General features: G+C 44.6%; 1 protein-coding gene across 3 annotated transcripts in view; it reads left to right on the top strand.

Moving 5' to 3' along the window:
• PHRF1 (PHD and ring finger domains 1) overlaps positions 1-22,389 on the top strand; it is a 131,955-nt gene that overhangs the window by 82,971 nt on the left and 26,595 nt on the right. For all 3 annotated transcript variants that reach the window (XM_068260267.1, XM_068260268.1, XM_068260269.1), the window contains exons 14-16: positions 5,056-8,039; positions 11,254-11,518; positions 18,987-19,345. In XM_068260267.1, the coding sequence (XP_068116368.1) occupies positions 5,056-8,039; positions 11,254-11,518; positions 18,987-19,345 (3,608 nt within the window). The remainder of the gene's footprint in view (positions 1-5,055; positions 8,040-11,253; positions 11,519-18,986; positions 19,346-22,389) is intronic.

Raw genomic sequence — 22,389 nt, 5'->3', positions numbered from 1 at the left:
CTTTTTCTGCACACAAGGGCCCATACGCAATTCTAGTTTTCGCCTACATTTTCTCCTAGGAGATAATTTTTCATCTTCTATTTTAAATAATTTTCCAGCACTTTTCAACAAAAAATGACCGAGCGCACTAAAAAGTGCAAAAGCACTATCAAAATTATTTTAAGTCTTTTCACTTTGGTTCCTTCTGTCCACCTAATATTTTGCCAGTACTGCTGTGGAACACCCAGGTGCTCTTTTGCAAACTTTAAACGTGCAGCAATGGGGTTTTTTTGGACAGCAGTGGCTTCCTCTGTAATATCCTCCCATGAACTCCATTCTTGTTTAGTGTTTTATGGATCATAGATTCGCTAACACGGATGTTAGCATATGCCAGAGACTTTAATAAGTCTTTAGCTGACACTCTAGGATTCTTCACCTCATTGAGCATTCTGTGCTGTGCTGTTGCAGTCATCTTTACAGGACGGCCACTCTTAGGGAGAGTAGCAGTAGTGCTGAACTTTTTCCATTTATACACAAAAAGGCTTTTAGAGATTTTTTTATAACACTTTCTAGCTTTATGCAAGTTAACAATTCTTAATTGTAGGTCTTCTTAGATCATTCACATCAGGCAATGCTTCTTGGGAAAAGCAAACTCAAAACTGGTGTGTGTTTTTATAGGACAGGGCAGCTGTAACCAACACCTCCAATCTCATTGATTGGACTCCAGCTGGCTAACATCTCACTCCAATTAGCTCTTGGAGATGTCATTATAGTCTAGGGCAGAGGTTCCCAACTAGTGTGCCGCGACACATTTATGTGTCGCGGCAGCACCAGCTATGTGTCGCCGCTCTCTGCTCCCCCTGCTCGTCTCCCCCGCAGATCGCCCTTCTTAGGGCTACAAGAAAATGGCCGCCGCCGTCCACATTTGCAGACATGCGGCGGCCATTTTCTTGTAGGTGTGCACTAACTACAGGCAGAGGGCGGAGGCAGCGCATCGAGGGCGGAGGGCGCCGGAAGCAGGGCTCGGTTACCATAGTAATGGCGATACATATCGCCACTACAGGAAGCTGCTGCCCTGCTTCCTGCAGCATCACACACAGAGCAGCCGGGAGATACGCTGCTTGAATAAATACACGCGCCGGAGAGGGGAGAGCGGCCGCTGTTAAGGTAATAACAGGGACGGGCGGGGGGCACCACCTACCCATACTGGCTATACCGGGGCACTATACTGGCTATCCTGGGGCACTATACTGGCTATCCTGGGGCACTATACTGGCTATCCTGGGGCACTATACTGGCTATCCTGGGGCACTATACTGGCTATCCTGGGGCACTATACTGGCGCGCTATACTGGCTATACTGGGGCACTGTACTGGCTATACTGGGGCACTATACTGGCTATACTGGGGCGCTATACTGGCTATACTGGGGCACTATACTGGCTATACTGGGGCACTATACCGGCTATACTGGGGCACTATACTGGGGCACTATACTGGCTATCCTGGGGCACTATACTGGCTATCCTGGGGCACTATACTGGCTATCCTGGGGCACTCTACTGGCTATCCTGGGGCACTCTACTGGCTATCCTGGGGCACTCTACTGGCTATCCTGGGGCACTCTACTGGCTATCCTGGGGCACTCTACTGGCTATCCTGGGGCACTATCCTGGCTATCCTGGGGCACTATACTGGAGCGCTATCCTGGGGCACTATACTGGCTATACTGGGGCACTATACTGGCTATACTGGGGCACTATTCTGGCTATACTGGGGCACTATACTGGCTATACTGGGGCACTATACTGGCTATACTTGGGCACTATACTGGGGAACTATACTAGCTATACTGGGGAACTATACTAGCTATACTGGGGAACTATACTGGGGCACTATACTAGCTATACTGGGGCACTATACTGGGGCACTATACTAGCTATATTGGGGCACTATACTAGCTATACTGGGGCACTATACTAGCTATACTGGGGCACTATACTGGCTATGCTGGGGCACTATACTGGCTATGCTGGGGCACTATACTGGCTATGCTGGGGCACTATACTGGCTATGCTGGGGCACTATACTGGCTATGCTGGGGCACTATACTGGCTATGCTGGGGCACTATACTGGCTATGCTGGGGCACTATACTGGCTATGCTGGGGCACTATACTGGCTATGCTGGGGCACTATACTGGCTATGCTGGGGCACTATACTGGCTATGCTGGGGCACTATACTGGCTATACTGGGGCACTTTACTGGCTATACTGGGGCACTATACTGGCTATACTGGGGCAACTAGTGACCCACTCCACTGTCCACTAGGACGCGCACCCAACGCCCCCGCTCATCCCCTCATTGTGCCTGCAGCATCAGCATATTGTCACTGAACCCCTCATTGTGCCTGCAGCATCAGCAGATTGTTACTGAGCCCCTCATTGTGCCTGCAGCATCAGCAGGTTATTACTGAGCCACTCATTGTGCCTGCAGCATCAGCATATTGTCACTGAACCCCTCATTGTGCCTGCAGCATCAGCAGATTGTTACTGAGCCCCTCAGTGTGCCTGCAGCATCAGCAGATTGTCTCTGAGCCCCTCATTGTGCCTGAAGCATCAGCAGATTGTCACTGAGCCCCTCATTGTGCCTGCAGCATCAGCAGATTGTTACTGAGCCCCTCAATTGTGCCTGCAGCATCGGCAGATTGTTACTGAGCCCCTCAATTGTGCCTGCAGCATCAGCAGATTGTTACTGAGCCCCTCAATTGTGCCTGCAGCATCGGCAGATTGTTACTGAGCCCCTCAATTGTGCCTGCAGCATCAGCAGATTGTCACTGAGCCCCTCATTGTGCCTGCAGCATCAGCAGATTGTTACTGAGCCCCTCAATTGTGCCTGCAGCATCGGCAGATTGTTACTGAGCCCCTCAATTGTGCCTGCAGCATCAGCAGATTGTCACTGAGCCCCTCATTGTGCCTGCAGCATCTTCAGATTGTCACTGAGCCCCTCAATTGTGCCTGCAGCATCGGCAGATTGTTACTGAGCCCCTCAATTGTGCCTGCAGCATCAGCAGATTGTTACTGAGCCCCTCATTGTGCCTGCAGCATGAGCAGATTGTTACTGAGCCCCTCATTGTGCCTGCAGCATCAGCAGATTGTTACTGAGCCCCTCTTTTCTATCATAAGGGACGTGTCATGTATATCTGAATGTTTGGCATGATGTGACGTGTCACGGATATCTGAATGTTTGTCGTGATGTGTCACGACCTGGAAAAGGTTGGGAACCACTGGTCTAGGTGTTCACATACCTTTTCCACCTGCACTGTGAATGTTTACATGGTGTGTTCAATAAACATGGAAATATTTAATTTGTGTGGTATTAGTTTAAGCAGACAGTAATTGTTGTGACTTAGATGAAGATCAGATCACATTTTATGACTAATTACTGTATACAGGTTTCTACACTGAACAGTGTGATTAGAAATCTGGTGTTATATTGATATGGATGACTTACAAAAAATTATTTGCCTGTTAACTTTGAAGAGACTCTGTAACAAAAATGTCATCCTTTTTACTACTATCCTGCAAGTTCCTAATCCTATTCTAATGTGCTCTGGCTTACTGCAGCACTTTCTACTATCACCGTCTCTGTAATAAATCAGCTTATCTTTCCCCTGTCGGATTTGTCGCCCTGTGTCTGGAAGGCTGCCAACTCTTCAGTGTTGTTGATCTGTTATGCACGCCCCCCCCCCCCCCCAGGCCCCCTCTATGCACACTCCCGTGTGTGTTATTTAGATTAGGCAGCCTCTCTGCTCTCTCAGTGAGAGAAGAGAGCTTTACAAGCTGGATAAATCATCCTCTGTTCGGCTGTGAAAGGAGTTGGGATGTCACGTGCTGAGGAATTAGACACTGCAGAGCTGTCTGCAGGAAGAAACAATCAGCCTGTTACTCTTCAGTGGATGATCGCTGCAGGGGGAAGAAGGTATACACACAAATGATCTCTTGAGATTCAAAAGGAAGGCTGTATACAGCCTGCTTGTGTATGGATGCATTTTCTATGTGTGGGACATACTGTACATCAACCTACTTCTGGTTTTGGTGGCCATTTTGTTTGTTTATAAACAAACTTTTAAAAACTGTTTTAAACTACTTTTTAATGCAGCAGGGAGTGGCGAAATTGTGACAGAAGGGAATAGGAGATGTCCCCTAATGCACTGGTATGTTTACTTTTGTGCGATTTTAACAATACAGATTCTCTTTAAAGGGGAACTGAAGAGAGAGGTATATGGAGGCTGTCATGTTTATTTCCTTTTAAATAATACCAGTGGCCTGGCAGCCCTGCTGATCCTCTGCCTCTAATACTATTAGCCATAACCCCTGAACAAGCATGCAGCAGATCAGGTGTTTCAGTGGTTCAGACTTATAAGTCTGATCTGACAAGACTAGCTGCATGCTTGTTTCTGGTTTTAATCAGATACTACTGCAGAGAAATAGACCAGCAGAGCTGCCAGGCAACTGGTATTGATTAAAAGGAAATAAACATGACAGCCTCCATAGACCTCTCTCTTCAGTTCCCCTTTAAGTCATCCTGGCATATTATATTTATAGTCAGATTGGCATCCTTTTTTTCTGAGTAGTCTCTCATTTTTCATCTATTGTCTGAGTCTGCAAACAGAGACAGGTAAAAGGTGGTGTTCTTATGATACTTTACAAGAGAGTAAATTGTTTGAAATTGTTTGTTCATGTATCAAGTGATTATAGCTGCCGGATTATCCTTCAATACAGGGAAAGCATCCAAACCTCTTTTAAATACTGATATATCATTTTGTCATAACTGTGGGAAATTATTACACAATTTAATAACTCTTACTGTAAAGAACTCCTTCCTAAATAGATGGCAAAACCTTTCTTCCTCCATACACAATCATGTCCCCTTGTCCTTTGTACATACCTAGGGACAAAAAAAATCTGATCTGCCAAACTTTTCTATTGCCTTCTAATATATTTATACGTGTTAATCAGGTTAAGTATGAAAAAACTTGGTGTACAAATAATTCTTTTTTTGTTGCTCTGCAGGAGCTGAATCATCACAGAGAAAATCTATAGAATCAGCACCATCCGAGATGAGCGAGCCAAGCCCTACCCACTCAGGATCACCAACAACCCTATCCTCTGTTAGCACATGGAAACCCATTGAAAGACAGTCATCTCAGCCTAGTTTTCATTCCCCTGGTCTCTATTCCCTATCGCCATCACCACCTCTGTCTTCATCACCTTCTGGGTGTTTAGAGAGGTTATCTGGGTCCACTTCTCCTGTGCTTGGAGGTCCTTCATTTAGACTGAAGAATGCTTTTACGCCAAGGGTTGTCCAAGTACAGTCTTCTGCTAACCGTATTTCTTCAAAGGCAGGAGAGCCATCGCGCTTCAATGGGACATTTCACAAGTCAGAGCTTCCCAGCTCAAATGATCACATACAACCCAAGAGACCAGAACTCAAACTCAAGCCACCAGAGCTAAGACTGGACATTTCAGAATTCCCACGGATACCAAAGATCAAAAGGGAGACAGATAACAACCCTAATAGAGAAGCTGGTAAGCAAATGGAACCCTCAACCAGCAGTTCAGATGGTAACTCTTCAGGGCCTACTGTGAACCAACTAACTGGAAGAGGAGAAAGTAAGCAGTTGGGCAAGTTTACTACAACAGAAAATACAGAAAGAAGCACTCGACATGAGTCACAAACATATTCAAGAAATACTGGTAGCACATCGTCTAGTCAGTCAGCATCAAGCGGTAGCAAAACATCACCTTATTCCAATAGTTCAAGGAATGCTGGTTCTTCAGATCCTGGAGGAGGTGGACTGCGTATAACAATTAGTGCAAGTTCTTCTAATTCTTGCAGGCAATTTAGTCCTATTGCAAAAGACCCTTTTCGAACCTCAGATGGCAAAGCCCAGCAAAAGTCTTCACCTCTCTGTTCTACAACAATCAAGAAGGAAAAAACTGTTAAAAATGAAATTTATGATCCGTTTGATCCAACAGGTTCTGATTCAGGTTCTCCCAATAGCAGTCCAGAAAGGCCAGCTACACCTCCTCCACCCCCTCCACCACCACCTCCTTCTACAGAAATAAAGTCAAACACAGTTCAGTCCAGTGGAGTAAAGGTGGGAAAGTTTCGGAGCTTTAAACTTACCAGCCACTCAAGTAAAGTGGCTGTTTCTAAGCTTGGTCCCGATTTCTCTGGGCTTTCACCGACTAACAAAGAGGAAGAAGAACCTAAGAGTCAGACAAATGCAAGTCCTGCCCTTTCATCTTTTTTGAAATTAGAAAAAGAAATAAAGAAAGAAGTCATTGAGGAAGAGACAAATGAGCATCCCCCCTTTAGAATAACTTGCCCATTGGGACTTAAAATTACTTCTGATCTGAAATCAGGAGGAATCCGTGGTTTCCATTTTGATGTAGAAGATGAAAATCATGAAGGTCCTGTTAAGCCTGTTAAGCCTGACCCAGATGTTCTTCCAGAAAGGACTTTCCGTCAAAGTATATCAAGCAGTAGGCAGTCGCGGGAGTCAGAAAGCAGGCAATCGCGGGAGTCAGAAAGCAGGCAATCGCGGGAGTCAGAAAGCAGGCAATCGCGGGAGTCAGAAAGCAGGCAATCGCGAGAGTCAGAAAGCAGGCAATCGCGAGAGTCAGAAAGCAGGCAATCGCGAGAGTCAGAAAGCTGGCAATCGCGAGAATCAGAAAGCAGGCAATCGCGAGAGTCAGAAAGCAGGCAATCGCGGGAGTCAGAAAGTAGGCAAACACGGGAGTCAGAAAACTCACCTGAGACAACACCATTCATTTCTGTACGTGTCAGTGAAACACAGAAAAAGAAAGTCATTAAAGAGGAGTTGAAAGGAAGCTCTAGTTCATCACTAAGAGCACACTCCCGAGATTTGGACTCAGGAACACACTCTTTGCCCACAGATAATAGAGAGAGAAAATATAAGTCAAAATCACACAAAGTAAAGAGAGCCCGAAGTGACAGGTCGAGCTCAGGAAGCTGTGAGCGTTCTAAGAAAAAACGTCAAAAAGAAAGGAAGAAAGAAAAAAAAAGAAAACGTTCAGAGTCCAGAGAACGGAGGAGGTCCAGGTCTAGTAGTCGTAGTAGTTCTTCCCACAGGGTATACAACAGTAAAAAGAAGAAGAAAAAGAAGAGAGATTCCCGGAGCGAATCACCAAGCCATTCCATTAGTCCTGATAAAGAAAGAAAACGGAAACATAAAACTGAAAAGAGTTATTACAAGGAAGGGGGTTCCAAGACAAAGGAGAAAAAAAAATCAAAAGAGGATCGGGTAAAGCAAAGATCAAAATCACCCCAAATTATCAGGGAGTACAAAGCACACAAGTCAAAAGACAGAACCCATTTCAGAGATACAGAAATAACTAGACATATTGTGCTCTCACCCAATAACAGTGAAAAAACGATAACATGTACAGTTAGCTTTAAAACAGACTCCCCCACAATTGCACAAGAAACAAAGAAGTATGTGGTCAGTATACCAAAACAGGAAGACGATGAAAGAGACCCTTTTTTGTATTCCGAAAGAAAGGTTTCCATAAAAGAAGAATATGCTTCTGAATTATCTGACCAGGATGAAAATGTGAAGGGCGATGTAAGTAGTCCACCATGGTCACCATCTCTTTTAGATTCCTTGCTCCCAGAAGAAAACACAGACGATGTCCCAGAACTACCATCACCCCAGGATGCTTCTCCCATGAATGAGATACCTTCTGGTTCCGTGGTAGGAAGTCCTCAAGATTCCCCAGTGTCTACAGGCTCAGATGCCCCTTTGCCAATGTCATATAGCCCTAAATCAGGTTCTTATCAAGAAGCTGATCAGTCGGCCTTGGTTTTGCAAGTCAAGAAGGAAGCTGATGACCTTCAGTGGTCACCATCACATTTAGATGACCTCTTGCTAAATGATCTTTCGGATGATGTTTGTTCAGTAGATGCAGCAAGTCCTGATGATGTGGATCTTGAAGAGGCTATATTGATGAAGGGTGAAAGTGATTATAAGGTAAAAATCATTCTAAGCAAATGTGTTTGAATGGATTTTGAACAGGAGAATGCTCTTTATGTCAAAACAGAGCAAGCAGACAAAAGCATGGTATAGGATAAAAACGAATGTTTCTTAATTTTTTAAGATTTCAAAGTTGTGCATTAAAGGCAATCTGAAGTGGAAATAAACTTATCAGATAATAAATTGCATGTGTAGTACAGCTAAGAAATTGAACCTTAGCAGCAAAGATATGAGTCTCATATTGTTTCCATTACAGGAAGAGTTAATAAACTTCAATTGTTAACCTTGCAAAAGAGCTTCTCTGAGTTCTCCGACCAAAGGGTCGAAGACAGCAGCATTTTTCCGAGGCACTGATACATCAAAGAAACAGTGAAAGACAACTTTAGATAAGGTTTTACTGCAGGGAAGTTCAAATGGTCATTAGCTCTGCTCTGTTTCATAGCTTAAAATACAGAGTGTAGTTTGTAAACTGCAAATATTAGAGAATGTGATGCAATGATATAAAAAAAAAAAGTATATAGCTGAAAATTAAAAATATGAGACTCTTTTCTTTGCTAGTAATGTTCTATTAATTATCCGTACTACACATGCAATTCATTATATCATACGTTTTGTTTGTTTTTTCGCTTCAGTGTCGCTTTAAAGCAAACCAGAAGTGAAAATAAACCAATGAGATAAACAACTATATAGTTATAATCTTAAATAAGACTTTTCTGGAATCCCCTAGTATTATTTTGTTTAAACGCCCAATCTGCACGATACGATTCTTTGGGCAATTCGATTACGATTCTATTTATGATCCGATTAAATCCGACGTGTCCGATCGAGATTCGATTTGCCATTGCAAAACAATGGCGAATTGAATCTAATCGAATCCTGATCGGACATGTTGGTTTTAACCAGATCGTAAATAGAATCGTAATCGAATCGCACAAAGAATCGTATCATGTAGATGGGGCTTAGGGGGTTGAAACTCCAATTTATAAAAGTCTTGTCTACCTCAAGTAAATGATGATTCTCCAGCTTTCATTCAGGCAGATCTTGACCTTTACATTTGTTCCCTGCGCTTACAAGTATTTTCCTTCAGCCACACAGGAATTTCTGAGCTCTGATCATTTAAAGTAATAGTAAAGTAAGAGTTAACGCAAACCTGAAGTGAAAATAAGCTTATGAGAAAATGAATTGTAGGTGTTTTACTAAAGGTAAATATAACATAGAACAAAGTCTCATATTTTTATGTTTAGTTTAATGGCCTCATCTTAACACTTAATTCTAAATAGCAGCCGTAACAAATCTGCCTTGCTGAGTTGAAAAATAAAAGCAGTATTAACAGTTTCAACTTTTCAGCACTAAGGACTGATTCACACTACGAGAGCTTTTTAAACGCCAGAGATTTTAAAAGCTCTTGCTAATGCAATATTATGGGGTATTTTTTCAAAATCACATCGCTCCACTGTGAAAACTCACATAGGATAACATTAGCAAGAGCTTTTAAAGGGAACCTAAACGGAGAAGGATATGGATGTTTCCTTTTAAACAATACCAGTTGCCTGGCAGTCCTGCTGATCTCATTTGGCTGCTGTAGTAAGTGGATCATACACCTGAAACAAGCATGCAGCTAATCCAGTCTGATTTCAGTCAGAAAACCTGATCTTCATGCTAGTTCAGGGGCTGTGGCTAAAAGTATTACAGACACAGGATCAACAGGAGAGTCAGGCAACCGGTATTATTTTAAAAGGAAAAATCCATATCCTTCTCAGTTTAGGTTCCCTTTAACTCTAAAAAAAATAAATAAATGAAAACAAAAAAATTAGTTTCACTCACCTGGGGCATCTACCAGCCCCCTGCAGCCATCCCATGCCCTTGTAGTCACTCATGGCTCCCCTGGTCCCCCGCCGCCAGCTAATTTAGTTTTTGCCGACTCAGTCGGCTGGCCGCCATGCGTAATTTTGCACGCATTTCCGCTGGTACAGGAAGCAATCGTGGACATTAACAAGTACATTTTTAAACATTGCGGTTCAATGCGTAAAAATTTACGCATTGAACCACAACGCGTAAAAATGCACTTATTAATGTCTAAGTCGGCAAATATTAAACTAGCTGGCAGCGGGGGACCAGAGGAGCCATGAGTGACTGCGAGGGCACAGGATGGCTGCAGGGGGCTGGTAGATGCCCCAGGTGAGTGAAACTAATTTTTTTTTTTATATATATAGAGTTAAGGTTCCCTTTAAAATCACAAGCGCTTAGAAAAGCTCTTGTAGTATGAATGAGCCCTAAATGCTCATCACAAGCCCTTTCTCACTAAGATGACACTCTTTAGGCTGGATTATGACAAGCTTATTTGCATTGATAACAACTCTAGGGATTTTTTGTTTTGTTTTTTAGCACTTACTGTATGGGAAAACAGACAATTTCTTGGGTGGGCTAGTATTACATGTGCCTATTATCTTTTCATATCACTTCAGATGTGCTTTAAGCTGTTCTGACTGCAGCCCGATTATACACAAGCATTCTGGATTTTGAACAGTGAGGGCTTGTTCACACCTAGGGCGGTTTGCGTTTTTAAGCGCTAGTGAATTTCAAAATTGCCCTAAAAGCGCTTGTGCAAGGATCCCCTATGAGAATGTTCACATCTGAGTGGTTCGTTTCTGATCCGCTCAGCAAAGCGCTGCCTGTACTATTTTTGAGGTGATTTCCCTATAATAACGCTTGAAGCACTTGGTATAGCTATTTCCCCAAGCGCTTTTAAGAATAAATACATTTTCCAGGTCAAAGAGTTCACTTCCTGACTTGGGTCAGCAAGTGAAAGAAGAAAAAACGCTCTGCAAAAGCGCTTTATAAAAAAACGAAGTGCGCAGGTAAGTGCCGGGCGGTGGAAAAGAATCACTCACAAAATCGATGGCGTCAGCAATTTCGATTTTTAGATGTGAACAAAGCCTCACACTGCAGCCTGCCCAGATAATACTAATTATACAATGCTGATTGTACAATTATACCAAATATATGCAGTAGGTGGGAGTGAATATACTTGGAATGGATACATTGGGTAGTCCCTCATTACATAGAAGTGGTAGATTGTATCATTAGTGGGCACCTATAGAAGGTGCCCACTATTAGCACAAAACAAGACTACAGAGGGAACACATTTGCCACAATTGTACACGTTTTGCTGCATGTCATGGGAATCTGACTTCTCATTTTTATATGGCAGGACTCAACAGTAATTAACTTCTCCAAGACAACAGTCATTCCGTTTCTTCAAGATGAAGAGAATTCAGTAGAGGCTGAAGCTGGAAATCACATTGATGAAAAGACTTCAAAAAGTAAGGCCCTGGAAGAAGAGAGCAAGTCTGAAGAGCTTGAAGAAAGGGAATCTAGTATTGCCTCCATCTCTAAATCCAAACCACAGATAAAGAGAGTCACCTGGAACTTGAACAGTAAAGAGTCCGAGGAGGACACATCCACCAGACTTCTGTGTAAGGCACTGGACTTCTTTGTACACAAATCTGCTAACTAAAGGCTGTCATACACTGGTTGATTGCCACCAGATCGACCAGCAGATAGATCCCTCTGTGATCGAATATGATCAAAGAGGGATCTATTGGCTGCCTACACTGCAAACAGATTTTGAATTGATTTCACTATGAAACCGATTTGCAATCTGTGGAGCTGCCACTGCCCCATGCATACATTACCTGATCCGGCCGGCGCGAGTCCCTAGGTCTCTGCTGTCTTTTCTCCGCTCTGGGCTCCAGCTTCACTAGAGCGCTCTACTGTTTAAACTTCCTGTCGGGACAGGAAGTAAGTGAAGCCAGCCGGAGCCAAGTGCAGAGAAGTGACAGCGGGGTCACGTGCCTGCGGAACAGGTAATGTAGTGCCGCTAGCGTCACTCATCAGACATTCGAACGCCGCTATCGACGCACTCCCGACCCGCCGGCGATCAAGGGAAATCTTCCGCGCGGACGGAAATCGATCGTTCGGTCAGCATTTGTGCAACGATTTCACAGCAGATTTGATCACAGTGATCGAATCTGCTGTATATCGGCGGGAAATTGTGTAAGTGTATGGGCCCCTTAAGAAAATAACAAGCGACAATGCAGCTTGATTTAGCCGAGCAACATGAAAATTCTTGTGAGGAGAGGAGGAGGAAAAGAGGCAGGGGGCCACCTGCCAAAGTGGAGAGCAGTAAAGTAGTAGAACAACAACCAACATGACTGCTTATTTCAGGAGCATGGTGTGTTATGCTGGGAATACACGGTTTGTTTTGTAGCTGATTAGATGGTTCGATAATTTCCGACATGTCCGATCTCCCTTTCGATTCTTTTGCCGCTCGATTTCTGATAGAAGTGAATGGGAAAAGTTAAGAAAAACGAGAGGAAGATAAGAATCGAGAGCTAAAATCGAGCGGCAAAGACGACCGAGAGCAGAAATGCATGGCAGAAACGAACCGTGTATTCCCAGCATTACAGAGATAGGATGAGGCTGGTACAGTAGTACAGGCATAACGTTTTTTACCAGACTGCAAATGAAAATTAGGAAACCACAATCTAATGTGCGCACTGTCTAAGTTTAGTAACTTTCACGATGGGTGCGTCCAGCCGTACCTAGGGCATTTGGCACCCGGTGCTGGGTATTAGAAGACACACCCCCTAAAAATGGGCGTGGCCACAACCTGCGGCGTGCTTCGCGGCAAAAATGGGCGTGGTCACGACCAGATGAGGGCGGAGCTAACTGTAATTTAAAGTATTAGCTAGTATAGTTGCCCCAGTATAGCTAGTATAGTTGCCCCCAGTATAACTAGTACAGTTTCCCCCAGTATAGCTGCCCCCAGTGAAGCTAGTATAGTTGCCCCCAGTGAAACTAGCTGCCCCCAGTATAGTTACTTTAGTTGCCCCCAGTATAGCTAGTATAGTTGCCCCCAGTATAGCTAGTATAGTTGCCCCACAGTATAGCCAGTATAGTTGCCCCCGCCAGTATAGCTAGTATAGTTTAGTTGCCCCCAGTATAGCTAATATAGTTGCCCCCAGTAAGTATAGTTGTCCCCAGTATAGCTAGTATAGTTGCCCCCAGTATAGCTAGTATAGTTGCCCTCAGTATAGCTAGTATAGTTGCCCCCGCCAGTATAGCTAGTATAGTTTAGTTGCCCCCAGTAAGTATAGTTGTCCCCAGTATAGCTAGTATAGTTGCCCCCGCCAGTATAGCTAGTATAGTTTAGTTGCCCCCAGTAAGTATAGTTGCCCCCAGTATAGCTAGTATAGTTGCCCCCAGTAAGCTAGTATAGTTGCCCCCAGTATAGCTAGTATAGTTGCCCCCGCCAGTATACCTAGTATAGTTTAGTTGCCCCCAGTAAGTATAGTTGCCCCCAGTATGGCTAGTATAGTTGCCCCCAGTATGGCTAGTATAGTTGCCCCCAATATGGCTAGTATAGTTGCCCCCAGTATGGCTAGTATAGTTGCCCCAGTATGGCTAGTATAGTTGCCCCCAGTAAGCTAGTATAGTTGCCCCCAGTATGGCTAGTATAGTTGCCCCCAGTATGGCTAGTATAGTTGCCCCCAGTAAGCTAGTATAGTTGCCCCCAATATGTATAGTTGCCCCCAGTATGGCTAGTATAGTTGCCCCCAGTAAGCTAGTATAGTTGCCCCCAGTAAGCTAGTATAGTTGCCCCCAGTATGGCTAGTATAGTTGCCCCCAATATGTATAGTTGCCCCCAATATGTATAGTTGCCCCCAGTAAGCTAGTATAGTTGCCCCCAGTAAGCTAGTATAGTTGCCCCCAGTAAGCTAGTATAGTTGCCCCCAGTGTAGGTGCCCCAGGAGTGGGAAGCAGTGCTAGATGGAGGGGCTGTGGAGGGGTCCCTCACCTGGGACCCCTCCTTCTGCCTCTCTCTCCCCTCTCCAGAATGTCGGCGACAAGTGCGGGGCGGCCGGAGGCGTATGGACAATTACTCACCTGATTTCCGCGTTCCAAGCGTGGAGCGCAGCGTCATGACGTTACAGGTCTCCGTCTTCAATGCCGCCCACTGTGCTTCCGCTAATCAGGAAGCACAGTGGGCGGCATTGAAGACGGAGACCTGTAACGTCATGACGCTGCGCTCCACGCTTGGAACGCGGAAATCGGGTGAGTAATTGTCCATACGCCTCCGGTGTAGTGTCAGAATGGGCAGCCAAGCAGATTGGGCAGCCCCACATGCGCAGTAGGAGCCTGTGTCCCATTAAATTACGCAGCCACGTAAAACGTCCTAAATATCTCCGCTTTCACACCACATACACTCCCGAAATTTTCAGGGGAGGGAGAGGACCCCCAGATCTAGCTCTATGCCGAATTGCAGCCCCCGAGCCCCGCTGGTTCCCGAGACTAATTGCAGCAAACCTATCTCGGGAACCAGCGGGGCTCGGGGGCTGCAATTCGACACAGAGCTAGATCTGGGGGTCCCCTCCCTCCCCTGAAAATTTCGGGAGTGTATGTGGTGTGAAAGCGGAGTCCTGCGTGGACGCGGGTGAACGGCGTTCACCCACTTTTTCTTCAGAGTGAACGCCGTTCACCCTGGCTTGTGTGGAGGGAGCAGAGCAGAGAAGGCTAGCTATGGGGACAGTGGGGATGGGCGGACATCTCCCCCCCTCCCCCCATCCCTCACCTTTGTGCTCCCCTTCCTGCCTCTCCCCTCCAGCGTTGTTAAGTGTCGGGCCCGGCGACGAAAGTGGGCAGAGACTTTCCGCCTTCTTCCAGCCGCAAGGGACGCTCCGCTCTGTGTGCAGCTAGAAGACCAGACTAGCCGCACACAGAGCGGAGCGTCCCTTGCTGCTGGAACGAGGTAAGTCTCCGCCCACTTTCGCCGCCGGGCCCGACACTTAACAACGCTGGAGGGGAGAGGCAGGAAGGGGAGCACAAAGGTGAGGAATGGGGGGGGGGGGGGGGGGAGATGTCCGCCCTTCCCCACTGTCCCCATAGCTCGCCTTCTCTGCTCTGCTCCCTCCGGGTGGGGGCACACCTGGCTTCCTGGGCACATATACCCCTGCCTACATATACTGGGGACATATACACCTGCCTACATATACTGGGGACATATACACCTGCCTACATATACTGGGGACATATACACCTGCCTACATATACTGGGGACATATACACCTGCCTACATATACTGGGGACATATACACCTGCCTACATATACTGGGGACATATACACCTGCCTACATATACTGGGGACATATACACCTGCCTACATATACTGGGGACATATACACCTGGCTACATATACTGGGGACATATACACCTGCCTACATATACTGGGGACATTTACCCCTGCCTACATATACTGGGGACATATACCCCTGCCTACATATACTGGGGACATATATCCCTGCCTACATATACTGGGGACATATACACCTGCCTACATATACTGGGGACATATACACCTGCCTACATATACTGGGGACATATACCCCTGCCTACATATACTGGGGACATATACCCCTGCCTACATATACTGGGGACATATACCCCTGCCTACATATACTGGGGACATATACCCCTGCCTACATATACTGGGGACATATACACCTGCCTACATATACTGGGGACATATACCCCTGCCTACATATACTGGGCATATATACCCCTGCCTACATATACTGGGCACATATACCCCTGCCTACATATACTCGGCACATATACCCCTGGCTACATGTACTGGGCATATATACCCCTGGCTACATGTACTGGGCATATATACCCCTGGCTACATGTACTGGGCATATATACCCCTGGCTACATGTACTGGGCATATATACCCCTGGCGACATATACTGGGGACATATACCCCTGCCTACATATACTGGGCACATATACCCCTGGCTATATATACTCGGCACATATACCCCTGCCTACATTTACTGGGCATATATACCCCTGGCTACATATACTGGGGACATATCCCACTGGCTACATATACTGGGCACATATACCCCTGGCTACATATACTAGGCAACTATACCTCTGGCTACATATACTGGGGACTACTATACTCATGGCTACTTATACTGGGGACACCTATAGACCTGGCTACCTGGGGGTACCTATTTTGGGGGAACTGCTGTCAGATTATCTACATTTTTGTGGAACCGCTGTTGTGTATTTTGGGGAACAGCTGCCAAATTATGTGTATGTTAGGGGAACGGCTGCTGCCAGATTACGTGTATTTTGGGGAACTGCTGCCAGATTGTGTATCTTTGGGGGACCACTACTGCCAGATTATATGTCCTTTGGGTGTTACGTGTATTTTGGGTGATCCGCTGCCAGGTGTCGCGTATTTTGGGGAACTGCTTCCAAATTATGTGTATGTTGGTGGAACTGCTGCTGCCACATTGTCTATTTTGGGGGAACCACTGCCATATTATCTGTACTTTGGAGGAACTTCTACCAGATTATGTGTCTTTTTGGTGAAAAGCTGTGAGATTACATCTATTTTTGGGGGATACACTACGGCAGAGCTCAAACTTCCTCGGCAGACCTTTTACATCACTGCGAAGGTCATGTATATTTGGCCCCACCCATGACCACGCCCACGGTGTGCTTGACCACGCCCATTTTTGGCGCGGCGCAGGAATTCTCCGAGTGAGTCCACTCACTTCTTTTCCCAGGACTAGACCCCTGGACATTACACCGGCCGCCCCGCACTTGTCGCCGCTAATTTCTGGAGGGGGAGAGAGAGGCAGAAGGAGGGGTCCCAGGTGAGGGAGGGGGGATATGTCCCCCCTCCCCACCGCTGCCTCCACAGCCCCTCCTTCTAGCCCTGCTTCTCCCCTCCTGCTGTGCTGCTGTGGGGGGTCGTGGCGACACCCCCCTGGGTGTCTGTCACCCGGTGCGCCACGCCCCCCTGCGCCCTATGATAGAGACGCCACTGGGTGCGTCTTTTAGCTTACTATACAGTATATTGCAGCGCATAGAAAAAAAAGAGGGAAATCAATAAAAAATGAAGTGCGTCACAGTTATGTGAGAATGAATATGCAATTATATCTAGTTTGGAAAATAAGTGTCCATTTTTATTTTCTTTTTTTTGCTAGAAAAGGTCTGAGCAGCCTCCGTTTGCTACAAATGGCATAACCTTTTACTGCCAACTGCTAAGGGCCCATTCACACTGGGGATAGCAAAATATTAGCAAAATCGCTAGCGTTTTGCACCATAAATTTTTTTTCACGCTTTTTGGATAGTTTTCACTGGTCAATTTTGCAATTTTTGAGCGATCGCAACTCATGTTTTTTAACATTTCAAATACGATTGTTCTAAAATCAGAAAAATAGCACTGCATACACCGCGTAATCGTTTACCGCGACTTGCCAGCGATTGCTGCAGTGAGATCACTGCCATATACTTTTAATTACACTAGCACTTTTCAAAGCTCTAGCGTTCTTCAGTAGTAAACGCCCGCAAATCGCCCCAGACTGCCTTGCTTGGATGCAAAAAAGGACCTGCAATAAGAGAGGACCCAGGTCCTAATATACAAGCAAGTGCAGTGCAGAAATCTATATGCTGATTGCTTTCACAAACTAGTCCTATAAGTCAGCCACAAACTGACACAACGGTTGACTTATGATGCCACACAAATAATGTACTGAAGCAATATTACTGGTCAGTGAACTAAAGTAGAACATAAACACACAAGTAGAAACAGAATGTTTTAGGCAACAAATGTATCCTTTCACTGGCAGATATGTGGTAGGTTGATATGGCCCAGTATTATGTGCATATACCAGATGACAACCATTGTGAAAATACATACTGTTATTATTGAAACTAGGTAAAATTGAAATTGTATATTTAATCTTTGTGTAGTAGCACAGAGCCAATTGTGCATTGCTCAAAAAAAGCAGACGCGAGCTGCTCTATGCCACAGCGCAGGGTTGGGTTGTACTGTGTACCTGTATAGTGTAGACCCACATGTATATGGATGCGAGCACGGCCACGAGCAATATTCAGAATTGATGTAGAACATTGTTAGAATGGTTCCCAGTGCAGGAACAGAGGGGCGTATCCAGAGGCCCCCCTTCTCATTTCAGGTACCCTTTAATAATTGTCATACATGTCCTTTTTGGGGGGTTGGTTGTCTAAATTTCCTCATTTGATATGACCATGGACCCTCTACCATTGCATTCTGTGCTGCACCGTTGTGTGGTATCTTACAGCTATTTAGAGCTATGATGTCATGCCTAACCAATAAAAGAGATATATCTCATTATACTAGCATCTTATCACAGATGATTTCTGATTGATTAATGGGAGTAACTTCACTTTATATATTCTCTCATGTAGCTGTGTATCAGCGATCTATAGTAGTAATTGCTTTTGGTGCTTGGGGTACTGAAGTTATACTATGTCTGCCTTGTGCCTATCCCTAGCCTCCAATGACCATCCTAACCCTGAAATTTTTTTATTTTTTTTTCAGATTTACCCAATAGCACAGGGACTAGTGATAGTGTTAGTATCAGTCCTTCATTCCTGGTGAATATAGGATTCCTACATACTTGTAATGCTCGTGGAGTTAAATACCAGAATGGATCTCTATGCCAACTGTAGATGCAAAAATGCTTTGCTATGCTGAACTGCTCCGCCTTTTGTGGTTGTGTATGGTTTATATTTGCTAGTTTTAGAGACGATTTAGTGCACATTAACTAAGAGCTGAGATAATGGACACAACTTGTGCTGTGACAATAATGTAGTTTTGATAATGCAATATTCAGAATTGCATTATTGCTGCAAAGTCTGGATCATCAAATAATAGGCTAGGTGGGTGTTAGGAAATGTTCAGCAACAGATAGGTCTACTGGTTTTCATAGTTAAGGGCTACTTTTTATCCATGTTGCTTTTATCATTAGAATTTGAATAATCAGGAAATTGTTTGGATCAAGTTTTTTGTCTATTAACACTTTCTTCTTTCTTTTAAAGCTCCCCCTTTCCACAGTCCTCAGCTGGAGGATCTCTGGTCATCCCCACAAAAGCATACAGACATTACATTATGCAGTTATGAGCCTGATCCCTCCAGCGAGACTTCCAGCCCAATTACCTGGACTACCACTGACACACCCACGCAGGAGTCTAGGCTACCGCTAGTGAACCCGGCCTCATGGATTGCTGGGAACACACACCTGACACACATTGTGGTGAAGCCTGAGGAAACGACTGTAGTGGATACACCAGACAGACGAAATACACAAGCACCAGACAGGCCAGTGAAAGAGGCTAGTCAGGTTCCATGGATCGCAACAGAAACCCCTCTTCAGGTACCACCCTACAGTGGGATTAAGGTAAATCTGCTGTGTAGGAAAAGACAGTTGTCTTATTTTATTCCTATTCACTCCATGATACAGAGCAATTGCTTCCTCTGCTCCCAAAAAGTTAAAAACGCACCTTTTGCTTTTTTAACACATGGCATGGTAAGTCTAAACTAATGCTAAAAAGAAAGTTTGTTTAGCTGAAATTTGGGGTTTCAAAATACTTAATCACTGTCTAGATCAGGCATAGGCAAACTTGGCCCTCCAGCTGTTAAGGCACTAAAAGTCCCACAATGCATTGCAGGAGTCTGACAGCCACAGTCTTGACTCATAAAGGCAAATGCATTGTGGGACTTGTAGTTCCGTAACAGCTGGAGGGCCGAGTTTGCTCATGCCTGGTTTAGATACAGGATATTTTAGAATCTACAGTTAGTTGTGGACGACACACAAACTGGTCAGAAAAGGCTTTACTCTCTCTTTGGATTCCGCCAGTGGCATTGTGAGGTTAAAGTATCAGCTTCTCATACCCCTAATACTTTGAACAGTGCCCTGATTCTTCCGCTGAGTTATATAGTCCAGCTTCCTATGCAGGCAAAAGTCTGTGGTTATGTGTGCAGTGGATTTTTCTCTTCTGGTGGTGTGATCTGATATTCTGCACACTGGTGCTGCTTTTCCGCTGAAATTGCAAAAATACCAAAGAGCACTCACACTGTGCTTTGATAGTTGCCAATGGTTCTGTGGACTTTTCGGAGTCCAACCAGCCTGGGCGTGCGGCCCACCTTAGGCCGAGGACATGGCTCAGGCAAGTTGATATTGCTGTCAGTAGCGGTATTTGGCGGGCTGCTTCCAGAGTTCAAAGCTAGAGTAGTGTCAGCATCCTCTTTTTAGCTCCTGTGTGCTCACTGTTGGGCGGCCCAGTAAAGGGCTTTTGCTATAGGGATAGGCTATAGCGGCTTATACTTTATTAACCAATTGGAGTAAAAGTGCATTTACAATGTATGTTATAGGAGTACTCCCCTGCTTCCTCAGGTAAGTCCAATAAGTGGACTGACCTGAGGAAACAAGGGAGTGCCCAACGAAACGTGTTGTAAATGTACTTTTACTCCATTTAGTTTATAAACAAAGTATAAAACTTTGTCTATTAGGTATTTGAAGGTAGGCTTGAAGATTTAATACTGTCTTATTTATGTTATTTGATGGATACACACTGCCTAATGTGTGGGGGTATGTCTCATAAACATGATAAAAAGTTCGTAGTATGGTCCACCCCTATCAACTTCTAACAATATCAAACATGCAAAAACAAAGGGTTTTTTTTTTGAACCAAGATTCTTGTAGTTTATTCTTTCTCAATAATCTCTCCAAATCGTGGACTCGTTACATGGGCACAAAGACCAGACTTCCACTTCACATACAAAGACTGCCTGACACGTGTTTTCGCGACCACAGGTCGCTTCCTCAGAGGCACATCGTTTACAAACATCTGTCTAAAAACACACAAATCAAAAATACATACCATTAGAGACCCATGCGCAAGTCAGGATAAAAAGCCACTCCCAGAAATGGGTACAATAAAAAAAACTTACTTGTCTTACCCGTAAACTAGCGAAAGTTACCACCCTGATCTGAAACAATACAGAACACAGTACATAATAAGCTAAAATGCACATTATTAAAGGACTATACAAAGCACCGCCCTAAAAAACATCTCCATAAGCAACCACCATCAACTCCCATATGTGGCAGTGAACTGCCAGTAATATTTTAAAAGTGCTCCACTACCCACCCTCTATATCAGAGAGGGTTAAAATATACATACACCAAGTGTATCCTGTATACAGAAACCACCTACACTATTACATGTGGCACTATGGAGGGTCATGCAATATAACTACATGGGTACTTAGAGGTGGTAGGTTCAAGCTATGGCATGTAACATGAGATGGGAGATGTGTGGTGGTGGGGTGCTATGTGATGGGTGCATGTGTTGCACAGCCTTGTTTTATAGCATTCATTTTTATGCTGTATCCTTGTACACCATATAGACACACTTTGCTGGGATGATGTCTTTTCAGGTGCTATGATGTATTGAAGGCTATATACATGGGGTTAAGGTAACCCATAGACCGGATACTGATGCACCATGTCTGTAATTTCTTTACGGTTCTATGCACATGTATATCTAGGTGGTTTCTGTATACAGGATACACTTGGTGTATGTACCGTATATTTTAACACTCTCTGATATAGAGGGTGGGTAGTGGAGCACTTTTAGAATATTACTGGCAGTTCACTGCCACATATGGGAGTTGATGGTGGTTGCTTATGGAGATGTTTTTTAGGGCGGTACTTTGTATAGTCCTTTAATAATGTGTATTTTAGCTTATTATGTATTGTGGTCTGTATTGTTTCAGATCGGGGTGGTAACTTTCGCTAGTTTACGGGTAAGACAAGTATGTTTTTTTTATTGTACCCATTTCTGGGAGTGGCTTTTTATCCTGACTTGCGCATGGGTCTCTAATGGTATGTATTTTTGATTTATGTGTTTTTTTGACATGTTTGTAAACTATGTGCCTCTGAGGAAGCGACCTTTGGTCGAGAAACACGAGTCAGGCAGCCTTTGTATGTGAAGTGGAAGTCTGGTCTTTGTGTCCATGTAATGAGTCCACAATTTGGAGAGATTATTGAGAAAGAATAAACAAGAATCTTGGTTCAAAAAAACCCCTTTGTTTTTGCATGTTTGATAGTGTGGGGGTATGTGCTGCTTTTAATGTTTTGAGGATGCATGCTGTTACATTGATTGGGAGTGAAGACTATGATATGCCGCCTAATTACATCTGATATTTGGGGAGCACTTTACCTAATTAAGTTGTTAGGGGGGATATGCACAATCATATAACAGCAACAATCCACAAGGACTCGACCCTCCAGGAGTGTAATACAGCAAAATATTTATTTTTATATACAGCGGTGTTACAGCACACTAAAAAGCACAACGTTTCGGGCAGAGGCCCTTTCTCAAGTGCTCAAGTACTCTGGTCACACATTACAATTATATAGTAAATTTAAAATACACG

The sequence above is a fragment of the Hyperolius riggenbachi genome, chromosome 11 (assembly GCF_040937935.1).
Source record: "Hyperolius riggenbachi isolate aHypRig1 chromosome 11, aHypRig1.pri, whole genome shotgun sequence".
In the NCBI taxonomy this organism is placed as follows: Eukaryota; Metazoa; Chordata; class Amphibia; order Anura; family Hyperoliidae; genus Hyperolius; species Hyperolius riggenbachi.
The sequence above is the reverse complement of the archived record's forward strand: the minus strand, read 5'-3'. Positions and strand labels throughout refer to the sequence as shown.